General features: G+C 41.2%; 1 protein-coding gene across 1 annotated transcript in view; it reads left to right on the forward strand.

Moving 5' to 3' along the window:
- The window catches only part of LOC126162513 (lysophospholipid acyltransferase 7), a 149,314-nt gene extending 127,029 nt beyond the window's left edge, over window positions 1-22,285 (forward strand). Inside the window, exons 7-8 of the mRNA XM_049919066.1 lie at window positions 12,647-12,785; window positions 20,337-22,285. Coding sequence (XP_049775023.1) covers window positions 12,647-12,785; window positions 20,337-20,543 — 346 coding nt within the window. The 3' untranslated portion in view covers window positions 20,544-22,285. The remainder of the gene's footprint in view (window positions 1-12,646; window positions 12,786-20,336) is intronic.
- The last annotated feature ends 4,903 nt before the right edge of the window (window positions 22,286-27,188 follow it).

Raw genomic sequence — 27,188 nt, forward strand, 5'->3', positions numbered from 1 at the left:
CTAACCCTAAGTTTTGCATGGACAAGTCTGATCAAGTTATCGGTTGTGTTCGCGAATGCATCACATACTGATAACAAGTAGGTCTGTTTGTATTGCTAGAAACAACGCTCTACTATATAAATTATTTTGTCTTATTAAAATATATTCTTTGCTCTCAGTTTAGCAACAATATAATGGGAAGTAACTCAGAATGAATATCTTCATTCATTCGCACAAGCAAGCACACCTCAGGCACACATCAGTGCCATCACCATCAGCTCGGGCCAGAATGCAGCTATCATGTGGGGTGGAAGCAGCAGTCTGGAGGAGGCAGAGAATGGGAAGGCAAAGGCAGAGGGGGGATAGAAGTGTAAGGATGAGGGAAGAGAGGAGCGCTATCTAGCAGAAGGTGCAGGGACCAGGATGCCAACAGGCACAGCGTCAAGAGGTTGTCGGGTATGGAGGTGGGGAAAATATAGTGACAAAGGAGAGATATGGGGAAAGATGGGTGAGTATGTTGGCAGAGGGTGGGAGACAAGGATGGGGAGCAGAGATAACTCCTGTAAGTGCAGTTCAGAAAAGCTGGTGATGGAAGGGAGGATACAGATGGCTCGGGTAGGGAAGCAGCCACTGAAACCAAGTATGTTTTGTCCCGCTGCATGATGTGCCACAGGGTTATCTACTTTGCTCTAGACCACAGATTGGTGGTTGCTGTTCATCCTGGTGGATAGCTGGTTCAAAGTCATATCAGTATAAATAGCTGTGCAGTAATTGCAGAAGAGCTGGTAAATGACATGGCTGCTTTTAAAAGTGGTCCCTCCCGTGATGGGGTAGGATAAAGCTGTGATAGGACTGGAATAGGAAGTGCCGGGTGAGTGGATTGGGCAGGTCTAGCACCTAGGATTTCCGTAGGGATATAATCCTTGTGGTAAGAGGTTGGCATTGGGAGTGGCATAGGGATGGACTAGGATGTTGTGGAGGTTGGGTGGGCTGTGGAACACCACTCTGGAGGGGTGGGAAAGATCTCAGATAGGATATCCCTGATTTCAGGTCAATGTGATAGGTAATCAAAGCCCTGATGAAGGATGCGTTTCAGTTATTCTAGTCTGGGGTGGCATTAGGTGATGAAAGGAGCATTCCTTTGTGGCTGGTTCTTGCAAATGGTGGGAGGATTGGGAGTGAGAGGGGAAGGGAGATCTGTTTTTGGACTAGGTCTAGGGGTAGTACCTGCCTGTGAAGGCCTTGGTGAGACCCTCGGCATAATGGGCAAGAGAGTTCTTGTCACTGCACATATGGTCCTCTGTGGCCAAGCTGTATAGAAGGGATTTTTGTGGTCTGAAGGGATAACAGCTGCCAAAATGCAGGTACTGTTGGTGGCTGGTGGATTTAATGTGGACAGAGGTGTGGATGGAGCCATCACAGAGGAGAAGGCCAACATCTAGGAAGGTGGCATGCTGGGTTGAGGAGAACCAGGTGAAGCGGATGCTAGAGAAAGTGTTGAGGTTGTGAAGCAATGAAGTTAGGGTGTGCCCTCTTTGTCTTCCAGTACCACCCCAGACTGGAACTACTGAACCACATCCTCTCTCAGGACTTTGATTATCTGTCATCATGCCCTGAAATGGGCAACATCCTACCCAACATCCTTCCCATTCCTCCTAAAAGGGTGTTTTGTCACTCACTCAACCTCCACAACATCCTAGTCAACATCTATACCACTTCCAATCCCAACCCCTTGCCACAAGGATCGTATCTTTGTGGAAGACCCAGGTGCAAGACCTGCCAAATCCACCCACTCAGCACTTCCTATTCCAGTCCTATCACAGGTTTATTCACTTATCCAGCACTTCATATTCCAGTTATGTCACAGGTTTATCCTACCCCATCAGGGGCTGGGCCACCTGTGAAAGCTGCCATGCCATTTACAAGCTCTGCTGCTTTATTGCACAGCCTTTTGTATTAGTATGACCAACAACCAGCTGCCCTCCAGGATGAAAGACCACTGCCAAACTGTGGCCAAGATCAAAGTAGACCACTCTGTGGCATACAATGCAGCTGAACATAATGTACTTGATTTCAATGGCTGTTTCACAGCCTAAGCCCCCTGGATGCTCCCCTCCACTACCAACTTTTATGAACTATGCAGATGGGTGTTATCTTTTTAACACATTCTCTGCTCCCGCAATTATCTTGGCCTCAACCTATGGTGATATACTGTTCCCACACCTCCACCCAACAATTTCCACCCCTTCTGTCCTACCACCTCCTCCCCATTCTCATCCACCACTCTACTTAGCCTTCCACTGCCAATGTATTCAGCCATATTTCCCCACTCCTCTCCTTTTTCACTCCATTTTCTCCGCCTCCCTGCCCCACAACCTCTTGACACCGCACCTGTTGGCATTTTAGTCCTCGCGCACTCTGCCAGACAACATCCCTCTCTTCCCACATCTGTACACTGTTATCCCTTTCCCTCCCCCTTGCCCTTCCTGACTCCCTCCAAATTGCTGTTTGCACTCCACATGGTAGTTGCTTTCTTACCTGAGCTGCCAATGTTGGTGGTGATGTTTGCATAAATGGTGTGTGTTTCTTTCTTTCTGACAAAGGCTGTGACAGAAAGCTTATATGTAAGTGTCTTTTAATTGTGTATGTCTTTGCAGTAAGTAGGAATATATCTTATCCTACATTGTTGATATTCCTGTCTGGAGTTTCCATTGTTTGATTTTGCTGAACAGCTTTTCTGCCATCCTGCAATCTTGTGATGTTTTCCTTTCTTATTATCCTCTATTGCATTACTCTTCTCAGAGCCTGTTCTTTCTGTTCTTTCTTGTGTTTTTTCACCGCCCTCAAAACCTCATCTACTTTTGAACCATACTCTGTCAACAATCATCCACACACAAAACAGGCTTCATGACTGTTGCTGATGCCGCAACTGATGCCCTTGATTCTTTCCTCCAATGGTTGTAATTACATTTATTTCTATTGATCCCACTTCATATCTCATCCTGACATGCTTTAGCATTTTATTTTCCACACCTGCCAAGCCCCATGAACTTCAATCAACAACTTAACCCATCCTCCTGTCCTCACTCTCTCTTTATTGAAACACACGTATGCTCCTGTACCTCATCAGTGCCTTTTCTCCCAAGTTTCTACACATTTGTAATGTATTTGTGCATATTTTTAAGTGTTTTCATTCATTTGTGTGTATTTATATGTCTCTGCGCATATTTTTGCGAATCTGTACGTGTTTTTGCATGTCTTGAAGTATTTTTTACATATCTTTTCTCTTATCCAACTCCTCTCACAACCATCAAGACCCATTTTTCCCATTTCCTTTACTTGCCACGTCCCCTAAAACTCCCTACCAGCTCTCCACAACATTCTCATAACACTGTTATTAACATTCCTACCAAATCCCTCGTCTCCACAGAAGTTTCAGTTCTATCCAAAGGCCTCACCTTTAGCCCTAAGCTGAAAATTAACCATGCTGGACTTGTCAAAGACCTACTCTCCTTTTCCTGATCCCTGCAATGGAAACACTTCCTTGCGGCCTATCATTCCAACCAAAGTCAACCTAATTCCAACACTGAATCCTGCCTCTCCCAGTTCGTACCAGCATCCAACTGTGATCCTCCCCCACCCTCCCACTTAACCACCAGTTGGTCACCTTCCACAAATTCCTTACCTCCAACTTAGCATCAACACCCTTCTCTAGGTCCCCTCCTGAGAACACCAGTCTCCCAGTGGAAGAAAGAATAGCCATACATGACCTCAAAACCAATCCAGACCTAATCTTCCTATGTGGAGACAAAAGTTCCATCACTGTTGTTATGAATTGCAGTGATTACCTGGTGGAAGGCCTCAGCCAATTATCTAACTACTCCACCTATAAACTCCACCAGAGCAATCCTACGCCAGAAGTCCAACACAACCTCCAATCCATGCTTATATCCTTAGGCTCTTTCCAGAACCTCTCCTGTAAATCCAGTTCCCTTGTCACCCCTATGACATCCCACACACACACCTTCTACATGTTCTCCAAAATCCACAAACCAAACAATCCTGGATGCACCATTGTGGCTGATGATAGTGCCTCCACTGAAAGAATCTCAGACCTTATTGAGCAACACCGCCAAACAATTGCCTGTAATCTAGCCTCCCACATCAAAGATACCAACTACTTGCCATCACCACCGTGGATCCCCAATCGTCACTGTTACGTTCACCTCCTTGTACATCAACATCCCTCACTCTCATGGTCCTACTGCTATTGAACACCATCTTTCCCAACTTCCTTTAGACTACAAAACCACTAATTCAGTCCTTATACGCCTTACTAACTTTATCCTACCCCACAACTACTTCTCCTTTGAAGGGAATGTATACAAAAAAGTTCATGGTACAGCCATGGGCATCTGCATGATGCCCTCCTGTGCCAACCCATTTATGGTGCATCTAAGAGGAGACATTCCTAGCCTCCAAAAATGCCAAAACTCTAGCCTAGTTCTGGTTTATTGATATCATCTTCATGATCTGAACTCAGGGCCAAGACACACTATCTTCGTTCCATCACAACCTCAACACCTTCTCTCCCATCTGCTTCACCTGATATCCTCAACTCAGCATGCCACTTTCCTAGACAGTGACCTCCTCCTCTCTAATGACTCCATCCATACCTCTGTCCTCATTAACCTCACCTACCACAGACAGTACCTGCATTTTCCCAGCTGTCATCCATTTCACACCAAAAAATCCATCCCATACAACCTGACCACATGGGGAGGGCATATCTGCAGTGACAAGAGCACCGTTTCCCCTAATGCTGAGGGTCCTGCCAAAGTCTTCACAGACAGGCACAACCCCCAGACCCCCCAATCCTCCCACCACTCACAAGAACCAGCTACAGAGGAGTGCTCCCTTCATCACCCAATGCCACCCCAGACTAGAACAAGTGAAACACATCCTTCATCAGGGCTTTGATTACCTATCATCATTACCCGAAATGAGGGGCATCCTACCTGAGATCCCTCCCACACCTCCTAAAGAGGTGTTTTTTCACCCGCCAACCTCCACAACACCCTTGTCCATCCCCACGCCACTCTCAATCCCAACCCCTTGCCATAAGGATCATATCCCTGCGGAAGACACAGGTGCAAGACCTGCCCAATACATCCACTCAGCACTTCCTATTCCAGTCCTGTCACAACTTTATCCTACCCCATCAGGGGTAGCAGCCATGTCATTTCCCAGCTCTGCTGCAGTCATTGCACAGCTTTTTATATTAGTATGACTATCAACCAGCTTTCCACCAGGATGAATGGAAACCGCCAAACAGTGGTCGAGAGCAAAATAGACCAACCTGTAGCACATGCAGCTGAACATAACAATCTTGATTTCAGTGATTGCTTCACTGCCTGAGCTTTGTGGATCTGCCCTGCCATCACAAGCTTCTCTGAACTGCACTGACGGGAGTTATCCTTACAACACCTTCTCCACTCCCATAATCATCCCAGCCTCAACTTATGGTCAGATACTGTCCCCACACCTTCCACCCAACAGTTTCCACTCTCTCTGTCCTATCAGCTCTTCCCCATTCTCATCCTGCATCCCATTTCTTTGCCACCCTCTGCCAACACACCAGCCCATCTTTCCCTGCTCCTCTCTGTTTTTTGCTCCACTTACCCCACCTCCCTGGTCCAAAACCTCCTGACACTGCACCTGTTGACATTCTAGTCCCTGCACACTCCGCCAGACAGCACTACTCACTTCCCCCATCCATACACTGCTATATCTTCTCCTTTCTCTTCGTTTCTCCCTTCCCCGCCCCCTCCAGATTGCTGCTTGCACTGCATGTGATAGTTGCATTTTGGCCCAAGCTGCCAGTGTTGGCGATCACTTGTACATGAGGTGTGCTTGCTTGTGTGAATGAACGGCATGTGTTTCTCTTTTTCTGCCAAAGGGTGTGACCAAAAGCTTATGTGTAAGTGTCTTAATTGTGCCTGTCTGCAACTTAGCATGTTATCTTTACGGTAAGTAGCAATCTGTCTTTTCCTACAGTGTTGATATTCCTACCTGGAGTTTCCATTGTTTGAAAATAAGCATGTTATCTTTACGGTAAGTAGCAATCTGTCTTTTCCTACAGTGTTGATATTCCTACCTGGAGTTTCCATTGTTTGAAAATAAATATCACATTAGTTAGATACTGTTCTAGCTCCAGTACACTGCTTTTGTTTACTCAGAATAATTTTAACCTAGTAAAATTATCAGGAAAGCCGCTGAATGAAGAAAGCTGCTGTTTTCTTTTTGTAGCAAATAGACGGATTTTGTTTAATGTACAAAGAAAACAGCATCTTTTTTTCAATGATTGACTCAGTGACGTCATCAATGGTGAAAGCCCAGGGTGGTCCCATTGCAATCCAAAACTGAAGATGTGATGATGAATGCCATTATGTAGCAATGGTGGAATTAATCACTGCCATCTGGAGAATGGCTGAGGTGGTGCCAGTGTGCCGTACGAGCTGCCATGGGAAAATAGGTGACTCGTAGCCAGTATCTATGAGAAATGGTGTGGCAGAATGATCTCACAAACGAACAGGCACTGGGAGACCGAGCAGCAGCTGGGCACACCTAACCTGACAATTGTTGGCATTTGGGTGCTAAGAGCAAAGTTCTCTGCATTTCATGGCATCCAGGCTGAAGTGCTTGTGATACCAGCAAAAGCCAGCCCTGTCACGAGGGGCATCAGTAGGGTGGCTGGGGCTGCTGTGTTGGTACGGTTTCTGTGCCGGTAGCTAGGGCTGTGTGAACTGCGGCAGTCGGAGACAAGTTGGGCCAAGGTTGCTTGCAGTGTTGCCGTGTCGGCACTCGTGCCAATGTGAATGAGCATGTCATATACTCCTGGCTGCTGAGCACTGTGCTGTGGGCGGGCAGGGATGCACTGGGCTGGTGACATCATTCGCGGTGCGTCGAGTGGTGAGGGCGAGCATGTGGCAGCGTGGATGGCAAAATGATTGCCAGCTGGCTGCATCAGGTAGGGGTGAGGTTGGCACTTGGTGGTGGTGGTTGTGGGCAGGGAGACCAGTGTCTCATGAACCCTGTTGGCATGGCTGATGTCATTGGTGAAAGAGAGGTCAACATGCTACGCCACTGCTGTCAGTACTGGGGCTGGGAGGTGAGCCAGCCTGGTGCTATAAAGAAAACTATCAGAGACCATGGACTTCCATTCTGTTCATTGGCTCGAGCTGGCTGATCACCACGGTAAACTTTGTGGCATCCTGGGTGATGCCTGAGTCAGAGGAGATAGTATCTGCTGAAGAAAACTATAGGTGCAGGTCCCGAGGGATGAAGCATGGCAGATGTGCTGGATGGAGAAGTGGCAGTGTGCACTGGGTCGGACAACAGTGCTTTGAGGCTTGGAGGAGCAGCAGCGTCGGAGGTGGCGGGAATCAGGGCCGTCACAGGGGGCTGCATGGAGTTATTGAGGGCTGGGCCACCAGTGGCCATGTAACCACAAGCTGTGCGCGTAGGTCAGTGTTGCAGTGTTTTAATTCCACTATGCATGTGACATGGCAGCTATGTGTTCTGGGGTATTGGTTAGGCCACTGGTGGCAGCCATAGTTGCCATGTTGCATAAGAGGTGGCGAAAAATATGTAAAGGAATGAGATCATGGTGCAAAGCACACAAGCATCCATAGCATGAAAATAGAAGTTGATGGGTGCACACGTGCAGAAGTCAAAGCATGTGGCTAACAGGGCGAGATGGCCGAAATCATGCCAGAATAGAAAATTAATTTGACTGAGTTCAGTGTTGGGTCACCAGTGTAGGAAGATTCCTTACTTTAATGAAACAAATATCACTGTGTAGGAAGGGTCCTTTCCTTCTTGAACTAAGTAACATGCAAAATTACAAAACACAAGGACAGGTCTGCCTGTGGCTGGAGTAACACAGATGGCCTCAGGTTCAAAAATGTAAATTAGTCACTCACTCAAGATGCGAATGCACTTGCCAGTTGTGACATGGGAGAAACAGCTGAGTTGGAGAAATTGTTATCTCATCCCAGTGTTCACTGCATGATATCCACACATAGACACATGAAGCGAAATTTATAGTCTGCACAGGATGCGACATGAAAACACAATATCCTCAGTGATTGTGTGCCAGGCATAAAGGCAGCACAGTGTGGGTGACTTGCAGTGTCACAAAAACACCAGTATCAGGTGCATCTCCTCATGGCCAGTTCCTCACAACACGGGCACAGGGCAGCAACCAAAGTGGACACTACGAGGGACAGACAAAGATTGGTGAATCTCATCCAGCAGAAGCCACACTTGTTTGACATTGGCAGCCAGCAACCGTAGCAGTGAAGTGTCCGGTCACATGGCAAGATTGACAGCCGTGAATAGACGTACTGCTTGAGGGTTGAAACTCTCTGCCTTAGCAGATGGCTGCAATGTGTTGTGAGCATTCAGAACTGCTACACAGCTGTGTGTCAAAAGGCCGCTACTGTACTGAGGCAGAGGATTTCTTTAGCAAAAAAACCTGAATATATTGCCTTTGAAATGGTCGAAGATTATGATAGCCTGGAGCGATCCTGTTACCACCAGTCTAAAAATCCTGTTTAGGACATTTCGTTTCCAGCAATTATGAAGATCCTGGAAACAGCCAGGTCCAATATTACATGTTGCAATACATAAAAGAGTTTTTTTGAGTACAATGTTTATCACATAATGAACAAAATTTGAAAACAGATCTTCTTGTTGTTGTTGTTGTGGTCTTCAGTCCTGAGACTGGTTTGATGCAGCTCTCCATACTACTCTATCCTGTGCAAGCTTCTTCATCTCCCAGTACCTACTGCAACCTACATCCTTCTGAATCTGCTTAGTGCATTCATCTCTTGGTCTCCCTCTACGATTTTTACCCTCCAATACTAAATTTGTGATCCCTTGATGCCTCAGAACATGTCCTACCAACCGATCCCTTCTTCTAGTCAAGTAGTGCCATAAACTCCTCTTCTCCCCAATCCTATTCAGTACCTCCTCATTCGTTATGTGATCTACCCATCTAATATGCAGCATTCTTCTGTAGCTCCACATTTCGAAAGCTTCTATTCTCTTCTTGTCCAAACTATTTATCGTCCATGTTTCACTTCCATACATGGCTACACTCTATACATATACTTTCAGAAACGACTTCCTGACACTTAAATCTATACCCGATGTTAACAAATTTCTCTTCTTCAGAAACGCTTTCCTTGCCATTGCCAGTCTACATTTTATATCTTCTCTACTTTGACTACCATCAGTTACTTTGCACCCCAACTAGCAAAACTCCTTTACTGATGTAAGTGTCTCATTTCCTGATCTAATTCCCTCAGCATCACCCAACTTAATTCGACTACATTCCATTACTCTGGTTTTGCTTTTGTTGATGTTCATCTTATATCCTCCTTTCAAGACACTGTCCATTCCGTTCAGCTGCTCTTCCAGGTCCTTTGCTGTCTCTGACAGAATTACAATGTCATCAGCAAACCTCAAAGTTTTTATTTCTTCTCTGTGGATTTTAATTCCTACTCCAAATTTTTCTTTTGTTTCCTTTACTGCTTGCTCAATATACAGATTGAATAACATCGGGGAGAGGCTACAACCCTGTCTCACTCCCTTCCCAACCACTGCTTCCCTTTCATGTCCCTCGACTCGTATGACTGCCATCTGGTTTCTGTACAAATTGCAAATAGCCTTTCGCTCCCTGTATTTTACTCCTGCCACCTTCAGAATTTGAAAGAGAGTATTCCAGTCAACATTGTCAAAAGCTTTCTCTAAGTCTACAAATGCTAGAAACGTAGGTTTGCATTTTCTTAATCTAGCTTCTAAGATAAGTCATAGGGTCAGTATTGCCTCACGTGTCCCCATATTTCTACGGAATCCAAATTGATCTTCCCCAAGGTCGGCTTCTACCAGTTTTTCCATTCGTCTGTAAAGAATTCGCGTTAGTATTTTGCAGCCGTGACTTATTAAACTGATAGTTCGGTGATTTTCACATCTGTCAACGCCTGCTTTCTTTGGGATTGGAATTATTATATTCTTCTTGAAGTTTGAGGGTATTTTGCCTGTCTCATACATTTTGCTCACCAGATGGTAGAGTTTTGTCAGGACTGGCTCTCCCAAGGCTGTCAGTAGTTCTAGTGGAATGTTGTCTACTCCCGGGGCCTTGTTTCGACTCAGGTCTTTCAGTGCTCTGTCAAACTCTTCATGCAGTATCATATCTCCCATTTCATCTTCATCTACATCCTCTTCCATTTCCATAATATTGTCCTCAAGTACATCGCCCTTGTATAGACCCTCTATATACTCTTTCCACCTTTCTGCTTTCCCTTCTTTGCTTAGAACTGGGTTTCCATCTGAGCTCTTGATATTCATACAAGTGGTTCTCTTTCCTCCAAAGGTCTCTTTAATTTTCCTGTAGGCACTATCTATCTTACCTCTAGTGAGATAAGCCTCTATATCCTTACATTTGTCCTCTAGCCATGCCTGCTTAGCCATTTTGCACTTCCTGTCGATCTCATTTTTGAGACGTTTGTATTCCTTTTTGCCTGCTTCATTTACTGCATTTTTATATTTTCTCCTTTCATCAATTAAATTCAATATTTCTTCTGTCACCCAAGGATTTCTATTAGGCCTCGTCATTTTACCTACTTGATCCTCTGCTGCCTTCACTACTTCATCCCTCAAAGCTACCCATTCTTCTTCTACTGTATTTCTTTCCCCCATTCTTGTCAATTGTTCCCTTATGCTCTCCCTGAAACTCTGTACAACCTCTGGTTCTTTCAGTTTATCCAGGTCCCATCTCCTTAAATTCCTGCCTTTTTGCAGTTTCTTCAGTTTTAATATAGAGTTCATAACCAATAGATTGTGGTCAGAGTCCACATCTGCCCCTGGAAATGTCTTACAATTTAAAACCTGGTTCCTAAATCTCTGTCTTACCATTATATAATCTATCTGATACCTTTTAGTATCTCCAGGGTTCTTCCATGTATACAACCTTCTTTGATGATTCTTGAACCAAGTGTTAGCTATGATTTAAGTTATGCTCTGCACAAAATTCTACTAGGCGGCTTCCTCTTTCATTTCTTACCCCCAATCCATATTCACCTACTACGTTTCCTTCTCTCCCTTTTCCTACTACCGAATTCCAGTCACCCATGACTATTAAATTTTTGTCTCCCTTCACTATCTGAATAATTTCTTTTATTTCATCATACATTTCTTCAATTTCTTCGTCATCTGCAGAGCTAGTTGGCATATAGACTTGTACTACTGTCGTAGGCGTGGGCTTCGTGTCTATGTTGGCCACCATAATGTGTTCGCTGTGCTGTTTGTAGTAGCTTACCCGCATTCCTATTGTTTTATTCATTATTAAACCTACTCCTGCATTACCCCTATTTGATTTTGTATTTATAACCCTGTATTCACCTGACCGAAAGTCTTGTTCCTCCTGCCACTGAACTTCACTAATTCCCACTATATCCAACTTTAACCTATCCATTTCCCGTTTTAAATTTTCTAACCTACCTGCCCGATTAAGGGATCTGACATTCCACGCTCCGATCCGTAGAACGCCAGTTTTCTTTTTCCTGATAACGACGTCCTCCTGAGTAGTTCCCACCTGGAGATCCAAATGGGGGACTATTTTACCTCCGGAATATTTTACCCAAGAGGACGACATCATCATTTATTCATACAGTAAAGCTGCATGCCCTCGGGAAAAATTATGGCCCTAGTTTCCCCTTGCTTTCAGCCGTTCGCAGTACCAGCACAGCAAGGCCGTTTTGATTAGTGTTACAAGGCCAGATCAGTCAATCATCCAGACTGTTGCCCCTGCAACTACTGAAAAGTCTGCTGCCCCTCTTCAGGAACCACACGTTTGTCTGGTCTCTCAACAGATACCCCTCCATTGTGGTTGCACCTAGGGTACGGCTATCTGTATCGTTGAGGCACTCAAGCCTCCCTCCAACGGCAAGGTCTATGGTTCATGGGGGGAGGAAACAGATCTTAAAAACTGGATTCTGCAGTATCGTCCTTACAAGTAGTTTGACGAATACCATGCAGTGTGTGGTGAACAGTTGACTGATTTGGTTTCTGTAAATCAAGATAGAGCAGGTATCCTGCAACACATTAATCACCGCTAGTTTTGTGAAACAGACATGCTACACTATATAAAAAGTATGGAGAATGCAGTCAGTGCAATCTGTTACAAAACAGCTGCCTGAACACATGAACTTTAATGAAGCAGCATTTAAAAGCTCTGATTCAGTTTACTGCCACATAAGTGTCTGCTTCTTTCTGTGTTTGCATTTTGGAAAAAAATTGTGTTTTGACCACTGTTTGTTGAAGCAATGGATGGAAATATGTTGTACAATATACACACCTCTATGGTCTCAGCAACACAGTTTCACTGTAGTTGTGGAGAGAGAGAGGGAGAGAGAGAGAGAGAGAGAGAGAGAGAGAGTGTGTGTGTGTGTGTGTGTGTGTGTGTGTGTGTGTGTGTGTTTGTGTGTGTATGGAGGGGGGGGGGCATTTCTCATATTGTAATAGAGAGGAAGGTTAGGGAGACCCTAAAGCTAAAGTTAGTACAGGCCTTCATTTTAAGTGCATCTGGTACTGTTTTCAGGACTCTGATAACTATGTCTGTGTCGGCCTACTGGCATGGCGTCCATGCAGGCTACTATTTGTGCATGTGCACAGTTCCATTCTACTTGCCTGTTGAAGACCTGTATGTTCGACTTTTCCGGAAAGATGCTAAAGGAAATGTGAGTACTACGATTCTAATACAGTTTGAATTCTATAAATGTTTAGATTTCTTACTTTTATGTTATTGGTATCTCTCTGTATTTCCTCTCCTAGTCTCTCCTACTTTTGATCCTTACTTCTGAGCCTGCTAGTAAAGATCAAGCTTCACATAACCAGAAAAAGAGAGAGAGAAAAAAAAACAGAGGAAAGTAAATAATTACTATTCACAATTGACATACTCCAGCCATGGTGGATTAAAAATCTTTCACGAGATATTAGTTTCAGATTGTCTGTACTAGTAATGTTAAACAATGCTTGTCTTCAAAATAATTTTCTTCATCATTTGTCATGTTATTGGACAGTTAAGTGATGGATATCAATGGTGATACTTAATGAGATTCCGTTTTATGGCGTCCCAATGCTACGTTCATTTTTTATGCTGTTGTGTTTTTTTCACAAACTAACAAGTTACGCAATTCATAATGATGTTTTCATTACTACACATTTCTCTTTTGGGAACTAAATCTAATTTGTGTGAGTGCTCAGCAAAGTAGTCATGACCTGTAATTTGTCATAATGTTGTCACTGTGTTGTTCTCTGGCTATTGTAAGATAATTTTTCTGTTGTGAAACAGGACAGGTCATTCCAGTTCTTATTTCCATCCTGCAATTTATAAGATATATATTCTACAGATACACCTTTCCTAAAACTGATTTTTTTTTCCCCCCAGAATAACAATGTTGGACACTTTCATTACTGTATTCAAGCATAATTTTTGTCTAGTTAATCTGGCACATTTCCACAGATACAAACAAGGGAATGGTATCCAAAGATTATATCTATCTCTTCCATTGATAATGAATTTGCATTAGTTATTATTTGGACAATTACTTACATTTTTTGGTATTCGTTAAAAAATTTTAATAGTCTTGATTGGAAGAAAAAATATAATATGAGATGTGATTTTAAAGTAAGTACTGTTTCAAAATTCCTCTGCGGAAGTGCCATGGTTGGCATTTAGTACATGTGTGCTGTGTACCACACTTCATTGGCTAGCCACTGATGCCATTACAGAGTCACTTGATTTGTTTATGTTTGTTTGTATTTGAAATGCCTCCTCTGATTGAGTATCCCACCTGAAAGTTGGATGCTAATACTTCTTTGTAAAGTTGACCAATGATTCTGCTGTAATGTGCATACACAAACTCTGACTCTGAGATATTATTATTGTGAGCAGTACCAAGTGAACAGTTACTGAGATGAGTTGGGAGTGATCGGCCGCAGTCTGCGGTGGAGAGAAGCCATGTGACAGGAGAGGTTGCAGCATGCTGTGATTGTGCTACTAATGCTGGAGCAGACGGGTATTAGTTGAGGATTTTTGGTAATTTGCCATTTTGTTGCATGTAGTTGTTGCTTGCTAGCACACTGGAGGGATTTCATATGATTTGTGTATGCATACATAGATAGTATATTCGTATCTTTGTTGTGGCCAGAGGTGTATTTATTGAGTATAGACATTGTGGAATAATTAAGGTCTGTGTAAAGTTATTCAGTCTTTATATAATTTATTTTGAGAGTATAGTAAATTAAAGTCTTTATTGGTTCTTTCAGTTTTTTTGTATCCCGTATAAGGCTAGTTGAACAAAACCCTTCTGATTATTCAATTTCTCTACAAAAAAATATGGCAGTATTTGTCACAACCATTATGACCATGCATAACATGCTGCATGGATCACAGTATTGCTTTTGAAATATTTTTTAGCCTGTTGCTGATCATACATTGCAGTGGCAAGACAAGGTAAGTTGTCCATTGTGTACAGGAGCATTGCAGAACAGTTGTTAGAAGTTATTATCAAATACTTTAAAACTTGCAGTCAGATTCTTGAGAATTGATTTCTTTGTGATTTGTAGGAAGACTAGTTAACTTCTGTTTCTTTTTGTTCTCAATCAGAATTCTATTATTGTCAGAGATGCAACGTCACATATTTCCGTACATCTCTAAAATAATAACAAATTAGTTTTACGCCGACTGTGAAATACATGCTGTGATTAGTTTTATTACTGCTAAAGGCTTAAAAGTGACTGAAAGTCATCGTCAAATCAGTAGAGTGTATGGAGAAAACATTATGAGCAATGGGATGGTATAGAAATGGGTGAGAGCTTTTAGTGCAGAAAGTTGGTGAAAAAGTGAGAGAGAACAGACACTTTAGTGTTTCAATGTTATGTGATGGGTTTCCTCAAGTGTCAACATGTGTGCTTTATGCAGTTGTTACAGAATTTTTAAATTATCGAAAGTTATGCTCAGGCTGCAGATTTGTATGAGGATGGAATTCAACAGCTGGTTGTGTGATACAATAAGTGCCTTAATATTCATGGGAATTATGTAGAAAAATAGATAAAATTGCTAAGAAGTCTACTTGTTTTATTTTTTATTCAAAATGGTACTTGCTTAAAAAAACACCCCTCATATTACAATTTGCAGTTATTCATTTAATATTCATTTGAAGATATTGTCATTTCAGAACCACAATCAAGTCCAAATTTGAAGCGAAGATCATATGAAGTACAACACTTGGCACTGAAAGTATGTTTGTTACTGACACTGATGTACAGCCAGAACAGAACTTAATTCCCAGATGGAAAGTGCTGCTATTTATACAGCATTGAAAATTCCAGAATGCTCCTTTTTATACAAACATTGAATATCCCAGAATGTACAAACATTGCAGATGTAAGATATTTCAAGAACCCTCCACAAATGATAAATACCTAAATAACAAATAATTCACAGTTTGTACAGAAACCAGATGGCAATTATAAGAGTCAAGGGGCATAAAAGGGAAGCAGTGGTTGGGAAGGGAGTGAGACAGGGTTGTAGCCTCTCCCCGATGTTATTCAATCTGTATATTGAGCAAGCAGTAAAGGAAACAAAAGAAAAATTTGGAGTAGGAATTAAAATCCACGGAGAAGAAATAAAAACTTTGAGGTTTGCCGATGACATTGTAATTCTGTCAGAGACAGCAAAGGACCTGGAAGAGCAGCTGAACGGAATGGACAGTGTCTTGAAAGGAGGATATAAGCTGAACATCGACAAAAGCAAAATGACAATAATGGAATGTAGTCGAATTAAATCAGGTGATGCTGAGGGAATTAGATCAGGAAATGTGATGCTTAAAGCAGTAAATGGGTTTTGCTATTTGGGGAGCAAAATAACTGGTGATGGTCGAAGTAGAGAAGATATAAAATGTAGACTGGCAATGGCAAGGAAAGCGTTTCTGAAGAAGAGAAATTTGTTAACACTGAGTATAGATTTCAGTGTCAGGAAGTCGTTTCTGAAAAGTATTTGTATGGAGTGTAGCCATGTATGGAAGTGAAACGTGGACAATAAATAGTTTAGACAAGAAGAGAATAGAAGCTTTCGAAATGTGGTGCTACAGAAGAATACTGAAGATGAGATGGGTAGATCACATAACTAATGAGGAGGTACTGAATAGAATTGGGGAGAAGAGGAGTTTGTGGCACAACTTGACAAGAAGAAGGAACCGGTTGATAGGACATGTTCTGAGCCATCAGGGGATCACAAATTTAGTATTGGAGGGCAGCGTGGAGGGTAAAAATCGTAGACAGAGACCAAGAGATGAATACACTAAACAGATTCAGAAGGATGTAGGTTGCAGTAGGTACTGGGAGATGAAGAAGCTTGCATAGGATAGAGTAGCATGGAGAGCTGCATCAAACCAATCTCTGGACTGAAGACCACAACAACAACAACAATTGCTGGTGGTCAGTTTTGAACTAGTGACTCACAACACACCAGCCTGTGATGCTAACCATTATGCCATACTGCTAGCAGCCTAACTTGTGGCATTGCTATTTCCCCGGGAGAAACAATAACACACTGTTTTAAAAGTCCTCATTGGAGCCAACTACAATACCCTGGATTAAGGTCTCTTCAGTAATCCTGTGCATGGCAGTGTTGGTGAATTTGCGTATCCTGGTCATGTTGTTACATCCTACTCATTATGAAGAGCGTAAGACATAGCATCTTCCATCAAAGCTTTGGTTGTTGAAAGGTGTCTTCAGTTTCTTTGAACCTACCATCATCAATGTGCACTTCAGGACTGTAGTAGTGCTTTGTACAGAGGACATGGAAGATGTCTCCATGCTTTTTGTCTACTTGATGAAGTGTTACATTACTCAACTTTATAATGTAATGTCCAGCAAGTGAGAAAGGATACAACACACTCCAAAGTAGCTCTTTAGTAACATTTTTTACAGTCCCACGTTTCACACGGGCATACAAATCCATATCCAGTCCTCCAGGCTATATCTCACAGGCCAGTGTTTGACATTATGGTGGTCTCAGTCTTTCTTTCACACTGGTAACCAGGGTCCAAATGACAGGCAGCTGCCTTGCTTCTTTGGCCCTAGTGATGAGGTGTTTCACGTAGTCATCTTCTGGGTGAAACAGGAACAGTGTGTCCATTGTCATTTCAGCCTCACAACCGTGTAGCAGACAGAATGCTGTGAAGCCTGTAGTTTCTTGCTTTGCTGTATTGTATGCAAATGTCACAACAAGCAGTATTGTACCCCAATCTCTCTGTTTGACATCAACATACACCAAGAGCATGTCTGCCAACATCTTATTAAAGTGTTCTGTGAGGCCATTCATCTGCAGGTGGTAGACAGTTGTCATGCTGCGGGTGATGTTGCAATGTGATATTACCTGTGATCCTACTCTCGACTGGAAACAACTTTTCCTCAGTCATAAGTCATTACACTGGGTGCTCTGTGCTTCAGAATTACCTCTTCTACATGGAATTTCACAGTTTCTGGAGCTTCAGCAATTGGCACAGCTTTGGTGACAATGTAGCAGTTGAGGTAATGAGTATATACTATCATCCATTGATTCTTTCGGACCCCATCAAGAGGTAAGTTCCAATTTAATGGAATGGTGCAGATGGTAGATAGCTATCATCCTGAGGTGATGTCACAGGCAGAAATTACCTGTGGTGCTACTTTCAACAGGAAACTTTTCTGCAATCAGAGATCATTACATGGAGTGCTCTGAGCTCCAGAAAGATTTCTTCTACAAGGAACTTTGGAATTTCCAGAACTTTGGCAGTCAGTACTGCTTTGGTGACAGTGTTGCAGTTGAGGCAGTCAGTGCAGACTCTCATCCATCAATTCTTTGGGAACCTCCCAAGAGGTCAATTCCAGTTCGATGGAGTGGTGCTGCTGCAAGTGGGGTTGGTACCAGATGCACCAGAGGTGATAGTGGCATATGCTTCTGTCATTGGCATTTCTTACAGTGATTCAAATAATGTCTATCAGTTCAGTGGAGACCTGCCAATGATAGCTGCATCTGTTTCTGTCAAGAGTCTTCACAAATCCCAGGTGACAAAATGTTGGAATATCATAGAAATATTTCAGGATACCTGGTTGTAGATAAGAAGGGGTGACAAACAATCGTTTCCACTTCACTGGATCATTTTTGCTCTTATACAATGCTATGTTTATTAACTGGAATTCTTCATTTCTTCCAGGCTTCTGCAGTTTTCAGCATTGCTGAATCTTCCTTATATTCCACAGCAGTGTCATTTAATACAGTGATGACTGAGATTTCATCCAAACTGCTGTGTTCTGCCAAAAGAGTCTTCAAAAGCCACTCCACACCCTTGTGTTTGTGTATGTTTTTTGTAAATATGCACTTATTCAAATTCAGGTGGAGGTCTACACTCTGAACACACTTCCATAAAGTTGTCACTTAGCTTATGTGTTCTTCAGATGTCTTCAAAAAAATGACAATGTTACCCAGATAGCAAAGACACATTATCCATTTAAGGTTTAAAAGCAGATTGTCAAACATACATTCTTTTGTGTGCTGTGGTTCTGCTGCTGTGGGAGAGAAACCCTCAGACAGGACACGACAAAACAGCAACAATGTGTGTGAATATGCTAGCCCTGACGATAGGCCCATTCTGCACTTAAGTTCACTCCATTAATCTTGGGAGCAGTCCATGTCCAGGCAGTCATCATATACTAGGAACACAGTAATTGAAGTGGCACACAAACTCAAGGAAGCTAGCACAAGGGCTAATGCAAGAATGAGTCCAGATGTTGATACTGTATGTAGATGTCATCAATGTGCAGAATTGGATAAACATCTTTCTTTGTGATTTTGTTCATTTGTCAGTAGTTGACACAGAAACAGCATGAGATGTCCTCCTCCTTCACAAGGACCACAGGAGAGGAGCAAGGACTCACTGAAGGTTTATTGACATCATCTTGCAGCATCTACTCCACTTTCACCTGGGTTATCCATCGTTCAATAGCTGGCACTCAATATGAACACTGAGTAATTGGTGGATAATACCAACTGTTGATACGGTGTTTTACCGTGGGCCACTTGGTCTGTCTTTTCTTCACTCCAAATTTTAAAGCACTGAAAATTGGTGCAGAATGGCTATCACTTGCCGATGTTGTTCATTGTTAGGCCAGATCCTTTGACAGTTTGATGGTAGCCTCCTCCATGGCACTGCATGTACTGGTAGTGGAACACAATTCTTCAATGATGGCATTAAGCTGCCCTTTCTGCAGTGGTTTGGCTGTCTTTACACAAGTACACTTACGATGAGATGTGGTTGCTTGTGATAATTAGTGATCCAAAGTTCTCCTTAACCACCTACAATATTTGCAATTGTCGCTGGCATGTAGATTTCTTTTGTAAGCCTCAGTAGCAAAATAATTCTGATGAACATAATTGTTTCACCCTACACTCGATTATACAAACCGTGACATCATATGAGATGACATTTCTAATGTAATTTATATGCACAAATTTTTAACCTTTGTATCAGAGAAATGATAGTTCTGTAGTGTGTATCATCTGCAGCATCCTATCTCAAAATTTATTTTTCCTTGACCCAGTGGAAAACTGAGGGGAGGGGGGCAGCCCAAATTAGCCTTTGGTCCTATAATCATCTGTTCCTACGTAAAGGAAATGAAGATGATGTTTTTGTAACATGTACTCTCAGCAAATACAAATGCAGCATTAGCAGTCACCATTGGTCCAACAATTCCCTTTAGTTTTTACTTCTTATCTTTTTACTTTATGTTTGTCAGTACATTGCTAAAGACAAGGAACTATTACTGTGAAACAACTTATGTAATTGACACATCAGTGTTCACGCTTTGAACTGAATCTCCATGTACGAAGAAAGCTGATGGTATTCAGATGGAAAACATGCTAAAACAGAATCAACACAGTCATAAGTTGATTACAAAACCTACCTTGGGGTTTTCTTTATAATGTTTATAAATGTGTATGTAAATCATTACACACCAAAAAATATTGAACAGCAGGCAGGAACATAGAAAAAGATTATAACTGGCTAGGGTTTTGAACAAAGTTCTTCTTCACACACACGTGTCTGTGAGCTGCTACGTACCTAATAAATCTTCTTCCTGTTCTAATTTCTCTCTATTCTTTCTCTCCCTCTCTCTCTCTTTGCCTCCCCCTTGCCTTTCTTGTTATCATATTTAATGGATATTATGTTTTTCATATGTAGGAAGCAAAAGTGTGGGACCTTATCCTGTGGTTCTTCAAGATGCAAGAATTTGGATACATGACAACTGCATTCCTACTGCTTCGTTTGGACAAGACCTTACACTATTGGAAATCCATATATTTCATTGGGCATCTCATTGCTGCAGTGCTGTACCTTGTGGGCATATCTATCGAATACTGTGTTCATAAGAAAAAGAAAGAACACTGATTACACATCATGTTTTCATGATGCCTCTATTTTCTCTCTTATACATCTTTTGTAGCTTGAGAGACGTCTGTTAGTAATATGTAATGTGTCTCAATTTGTGATATTTTGGGAATGGTATTGTGTATAATTCTATTATGGCTACAACCCAATGCTGTGAAGCAAACAGCTAAATTTTATAAAGCTCATAAAGGGTTGTGACAGTGGATAATTTACTTTTGAGGCTCAGGGAGTAAGGTATAATCATGCATAACAAGGCAAAGAAGGGGAATATGCTACTGGTGAAGTACTACATTTCCTAAAATAAATTTAATTTCTAAGCATTATATTTATGTTAATCAGAAAAATAGTGATAAATGGTATGACAAATCAGAGTTAAAATGTTAATCATTAAGTGATTGATTAGGAGAAAGTGCCAACAGTATGAGAGCTTAAGTTTTCCTCTAATACTAAAATATTTATTTAAAGTAATTGGACTGATAAAAAAATCTGCTTGCCACTGGCTCCTTCTGGCAGAAGGGTTGAGCGGAAAAGAAGGGATGAAAGGAAAGGGCAGGTGAGGTTTAGAAAATTGACAGAGTTTTGAAAAGTTACCCTGAACCCCGATTCAGGGGAGACTTATCAGGTCAGATGAGACGAAAAGATTGATTGTTGGCGACTGCAGCAGAAGAGATTTGAAAACCTGAAAGCTTAAAGGTGTAAGATAGACAGAGATTATTGACAAAGAGTTAAGGAAAGCCGACTGCATTGTACATGATAGAGGTGGAGGATGGGGGAAAATAAACAGATCAGAAAATAAAAGAAATAGCAAAAAATACAAGGGATGAAGAAAGGAATAGTTACTGAGAAGAAATGCTGAGACCAAAGAAATTAATATAAATTAAGGCTGGGTGGGTGACAAGAACCAAGAACATGTTGTAATGTGAGTTCCCACCTGTGGAGTTCTGAGAAATTGATGTTGGGGGAAGAATCGGGATGGCACATGTGGTGAAACAGGAACTGAGGTCATGACTGTCATGTTGTAGAGCATACCCTGAAACAGGATATTGTGTGTTGGCAGTATACACCCTCTGTGTATGTCCAGTCATCCAAACTGATAACTTGGTGGTAGTCATACCAATCTAAAATGCTGAACAGTGTTTATGTAATAGCTGGTACACAGTGTGTTGCTTCATAGGTGGCTCTTACTTTGATAGTATATATTTTGCCAGCTATAGGACTGGTATTGGTGGTGGCAGGAGGGAGCATAGGGCAAGTCTTACGGTGGGGATGGTCTCAGGAATAGGAGCCATAGGATAGGGAAATGGGTCCAGAAAGAGCATAGGGTGTGACAAGGATATTGCATAGACTTTTTTTAGGGGGGGGGGGGGGACACCAAAAAGCTATTCTAGGTGTTGAGAGCGAAATTTTGGATGGAATGGATCTCATTTCAGGGCATAGCATTCTCAGAATAGTTGATTGAGATACTGAGGGACAAGAAGAGATGTACTCCTAAGTTGTTTCTGCAGAGATGAGCGTACCATGATTGTATGTAATGGCCTGGGAAATCTGCTTTTGAACTAGCCTGTTGGGGTAATTACATCCTGGTGTGGGGGATGGCAATTGCAGAATGCAAGTGCTGTTGTTTGTTTGTAGTTTTCATGTGAGCAGAAGTGTGTAGCTGACCCTTGGTGAGGATAAGGTTAACATCAAACGGCATAGGATTTGGAATAGGACCATATGAAATGTAACTGGGAAAATGTATTTAGAGAGTCCATATGGCAAAGACGTCCTCAGTTCATACAAACCAAACCAGGGGATGAAGGATTAAGGATCCCAGGAAAGCCCCCAGCAACTGACCCATGAAAAAGCTGGCATAGGAAGGAGCTATCCAGGTTCCCATGGCTGTATCCCTGATCTGTTTGTTTATTTGCCCCTCAAAGATGAAATAGTAGTTGATAAGTACGTAATTGATTAAGGTGAGCAGGAAGGATTTCATAGGTTTGGAATCAGTCGGGCACAGACTGAGGAAGTGTTCAGCAGTAGACAGAACATGTATATGGGGGATGTTGGCATAGAGTGAGGCGACATCAGTGGTGGTGGCGAGGTGTATGATGGGATTGGGACAGACAGATTTCAGATGATCTAGGAAATGGTTGATGTTTTTAATATAGGAGGAAAGTATTTGCAGGTATTGTTCAACTAAGATAGACAAGGGCATCCATACCCGGCGGGTAAGGGGGCGGGCTGCTGCCCCCTCCACCACTAGCTCTCAGAGAAAGGAAAATACATAGCGTAGTCAGATGTTTTCCTTTCAAGAAAATAATTTAAAAGTAGGTATTATGTGAGTTTTTAGCAGGTTTGGAACTGGAACTTCTTTTATGGCTACTTATAGGTTGCCATTCGTCTTGCAAAATAGTAAAAATACTCCAGGTCTGGCCCCCTCCATAAACTGTCATATGGGCACCCTGTAAGGCAGATATACATTTGATGGGTGCCTTGAAGCCAGCAACTGTGAAATAGCCAGGGTGATTGGGTTTGTGGGTCTTAAGAGAAAGGTAAAAAGTGGGGGGGGGGGGGGGGGGGCGGGCATGCTTTGGGTGGGGTAAGAAGGTCTATGGATTGAGGTGCTGGTCTTTGTGTGGGGCATGAGGTTTTAAGAAGGGATTGTAGGGCTGTCTGTATCACAGGGGTGGAATCTTAATGGCAGAAGCTGTATGTAGAGGTATCAGACAGCTGGTGTACATTCTTGCTTACATACTCCCATCAGTCACTGGGAGGATAATGATGGAGTTGTCGTTCCCAGGGAACAAAGAGCCTGGAATCCTGCAGAGTACAGGTTAGGATCATGTTATAGGGGCACAAGGAAGGATTGTGGAACATGCTGGATGTTAAGAATTCTTGTTGGCCAAACCCATGCTCCTTCTGAACCCATTTCCCTGCCCTATGGCTCCTACCCATATGATTGTTTCCACTGTAAGACTTGACTTATGCACCCTCCTACCATCACCTATAGCAGCCTGAGACATGTCATGTACTGGCTGTTACATAAACACTGTTCGACCATTTACATGGGTATAACTACCACCAAGTTATTCAGTTACGATGAATGGACTTAGAGGACGTGTATTGGCAACACGCAATATCTATTGCAGAGCAAGCTCTAGAACGTGACAGTCATGACCTCGGTGCCTGTTTCAACACATGTGCCATCTGGATTCTGCCCCCAGGCACCAGCTCCTCAGAACTCCACAGGTGAGAACTGATGTTCCGCCGTGTCCTTGGGTCTTGCCACCTACCTGTCCTTCATTTATGTCAATTTCTTCAGTCTCAGCATTTCTTCTCAGTAACTATTTCTTTCTTCATCCCTTTTAGTTTTCTATATCCTTTATTTTCTGACCTGACTGTTTTTCCCCATCCTACATACGTAGCACTTAGTATTCTGCTCTTATTAACTCTTTGCCGGTAATCTGTGTCTTGCTTATTACCCTATCTTCACCTTTAGGCTCTCTTTTCCAAATCTCATCTGGTGCAGTCCTCAATAATCAATCTTTCCTTCTCATCCTGCCCAGTAAGTCTGCTTTGGCCTGGAGTTTGGGATGATTTTTCTGAACATCCTCTGTTTTCTAAACCTCAACAGTCTCTTCCTTTCATCCCTTTCCCTTCCCCTTCAACTTTCTGCAAGAAGTAGTAGCCACTTGCTCTGAAAGTCTTCACATTTACTTAACCTTTATATTTGTTTTCTCCTGTTGCCAGTTGGTGAATAGATTTTTTTTCTCTCTCCATTTACATTTTATTTAAAAAAATTGATTAGTTCCATTAAAATATTTATTTAGATGTTTCTGACTTATCGTACTAATAAGTGTTGTTTTGATAATCTGTGAACCTGTTTTTAATGTCTAGCAGTAAACATTTCTCAGTGGTTTATGCAAGTTCTTAACTTTCTTTCTGATGAAGCGTATTGTTGCATAGCTTTTATATAGGATCAAAAGTCAATGACATACTGCATAAATATTTCATTGGAAACATGTTGAACACTGATGACTAAGACTGTCTTAAAAAAGTTATGTTGGTTGAATAGATATATTTAAAGTCTGTTGTGACAGTAGATAAAGTATTTATATTTTTGTCTCAAAGTTGTTAGAGTCTAGTTCTGATACATTGAAGGTTCATAGAGAAAGGAGAGAGAAGAAAGATGTCTAATGAATGTATTGCACAAAACAATGTTGTGTGCTTGTGTAGACTATTTTATAAGTTCAAAATTGCCACATTATTTTGATGAGGCGTACTGCAAACTGAACAGTTGTCTGGTTGTTTCTAACCCATACATTTTCTGTGAATCAGTTTCATTTTGCTTTCAATTTCTGCAAAGCCTTAGCACAGCCTAAGTGCATGTGTTGAATAAAACTTCAGACCCAGTCTCTGCCCTCAGTAAACATAACTTAATTATCATGGATCCATTGGGTTCATATCTTGGTTATGTTCACATTTTTTGTTTATTCACAGGTTCATTTGATTTCAATAATCAGCCCACTGCTGAATGGAACAGTTTATTCATGATTCTTTTTTTAATATTTGCTCTCACATTCCTAGGCTAAGCATTTAATGGACAGTATCACTGTCCTTGTTTATCATATATCTGTGATATTCTATTTTTTAGAGGAAAGTGGGTAAAATAACTGTTTGGCTATTTGCCGAGTACTGTAATATTTCTTACTGTATTTTTTCAGACATGAAGTAAATATATGGGTGACAATAATCTTTTTTTTTACATCTGTAATGAAAATACCATCTGAAGATTTTATAAGTAATTTTGTAGACTGTCGTGTATTTTTTATACCTTGTCATTACCATTTTCACAGATCATTCATAATGGATGTCTTACATGGACTAAACAAATCAATAGAAAATCATAACATATTTTTCTTAAACTTCTTCAGATCTCGCTGTCAGTCCTATTTTATGCCGATGTTGTACACATTAGAATAGAGTTCCCGAGAATTTCATGTAAATTTTTTCTGCTTTTCCTTCCTTTATATTTTTAAAGGAACCTTGACATTCACAATTTATCGTTATCATACTCTTATGTTTTGTAATATTTGTACACTTCTTGTTGATGGTTCTTTCATAATTCTTCATTTGCCAGAGATCTGCAAGATGTGGATATGAAATATTGTTTTTAAATTGTGTGGGAATAACGCAACATCAAGATTGCCTGTATTTGATCCCAAGAGTGTATACCTAATTCTTCATATAATGTACACCTACCTCATTCATAGTATTAATGCAGTCAAAATATTTGTGAAATGATTTGCCTAAAAGTAAGACGTAAAACAGTTTAGAGAAACATGTAACATGCCTTTGAATGAGACTTCAAATGAAGTACAACAAAATGAGGCATGTCAAATATTTTGCTGATGTGTTTTACTTCTTATTTTTAGACATTCATTTCACAAAACATTTGGCCAATTATATTTTTTCCAGTTTGTTTCCATGTTTTGTTCTGAAAGCATGGAATATAATACTTTTAAAAAATCTGTTGGTTTTCTATTTTTATTATTATTATTAAGAGTGTACAGATGAACAGAGAGCAGATGAGTTTAGTTTGTGTTCTACTTTGATATTTGTTGTATTTTTTCAACATGAAAGAAATAATTCCATGGTTTGTACACAGTGTAACTTGTTATATGCAAAATAGCTAGGCCTTGAAGAGATCTGGTGTTTTTTTTGCGAGATGTGGAATTAGACTTCACACTGCTCTATTTGCTGGTCTATTTGATGGCCCATTTGTCCATTTCCGACTCTTCATTGCGCTATGAAACTTCGAAAAAAAATCCGATGTGTAATTTCTAGGGAATTTTGTTTTCACTCCACTCAAAAATTTGACTAAAAAGTTTAATGCAGTTCTGTCTCATTTCTATAATAATAGAGTCATTATAATATATTCTACTACATTGAGTAAAGAGTTAGCAATCAAAATTTTGAACATACGCAGAGCATATAAAATCAAGGAGCACATCTTCTGGAAGTAATTGTTAAAAAACATGTATGTAAACAAGTAATAGCATTTATGTAATTTCAAAATATAAGAATGAATTAAACAGAACACTATATTCACGTTTGTTATTATTACTATAAGAAACATGCCTGAAGAGAAATATATTTGTACAAATTGTTATATTTTTAATTGTGTATTTAATGATTTGTTGGAAAAGTTTTAAGGAAATAAAACATTATTATAAAAAGCATAAAACTTTGTTGCATCATTTCAGGATTCTGTTTGTTATAAAGAAAAAGCTGCTTAAAGATGAAAAAAGTGGAAATGCAGTCATTGTAGTGTCCTGATTGCAAATGATGATGATGTTGATGATGATGATGATGATGATGATGATGTTGATGGTGATTGCAGTTCAAAGGCCTATAGTATAATTCAGATGTTACAGCATTCCTATGCCTGTGCCACTGAACTCTTAATAATAAAGGTATCATTGGTTTTCCACTCAGAGTTACTGAACAGTTGTGTCCATGTCGTTGCGTAACAAATTTTTGAGCAACAATTGGGAGGAGGAAACATTTTGCTAATAACTTCTCCTAATGAGCAATTCAACAAATGGAAAGAGAGCAGTGAAAAACTAAGTGGAAGCTGGTCCATGTAAAGTATGTCGTTGA

The sequence above is a fragment of the Schistocerca cancellata genome, chromosome 2 (assembly GCF_023864275.1).
Source record: "Schistocerca cancellata isolate TAMUIC-IGC-003103 chromosome 2, iqSchCanc2.1, whole genome shotgun sequence".
Lineage (NCBI taxonomy): Eukaryota > Metazoa > Arthropoda > Insecta > Orthoptera > Acrididae > Schistocerca > Schistocerca cancellata.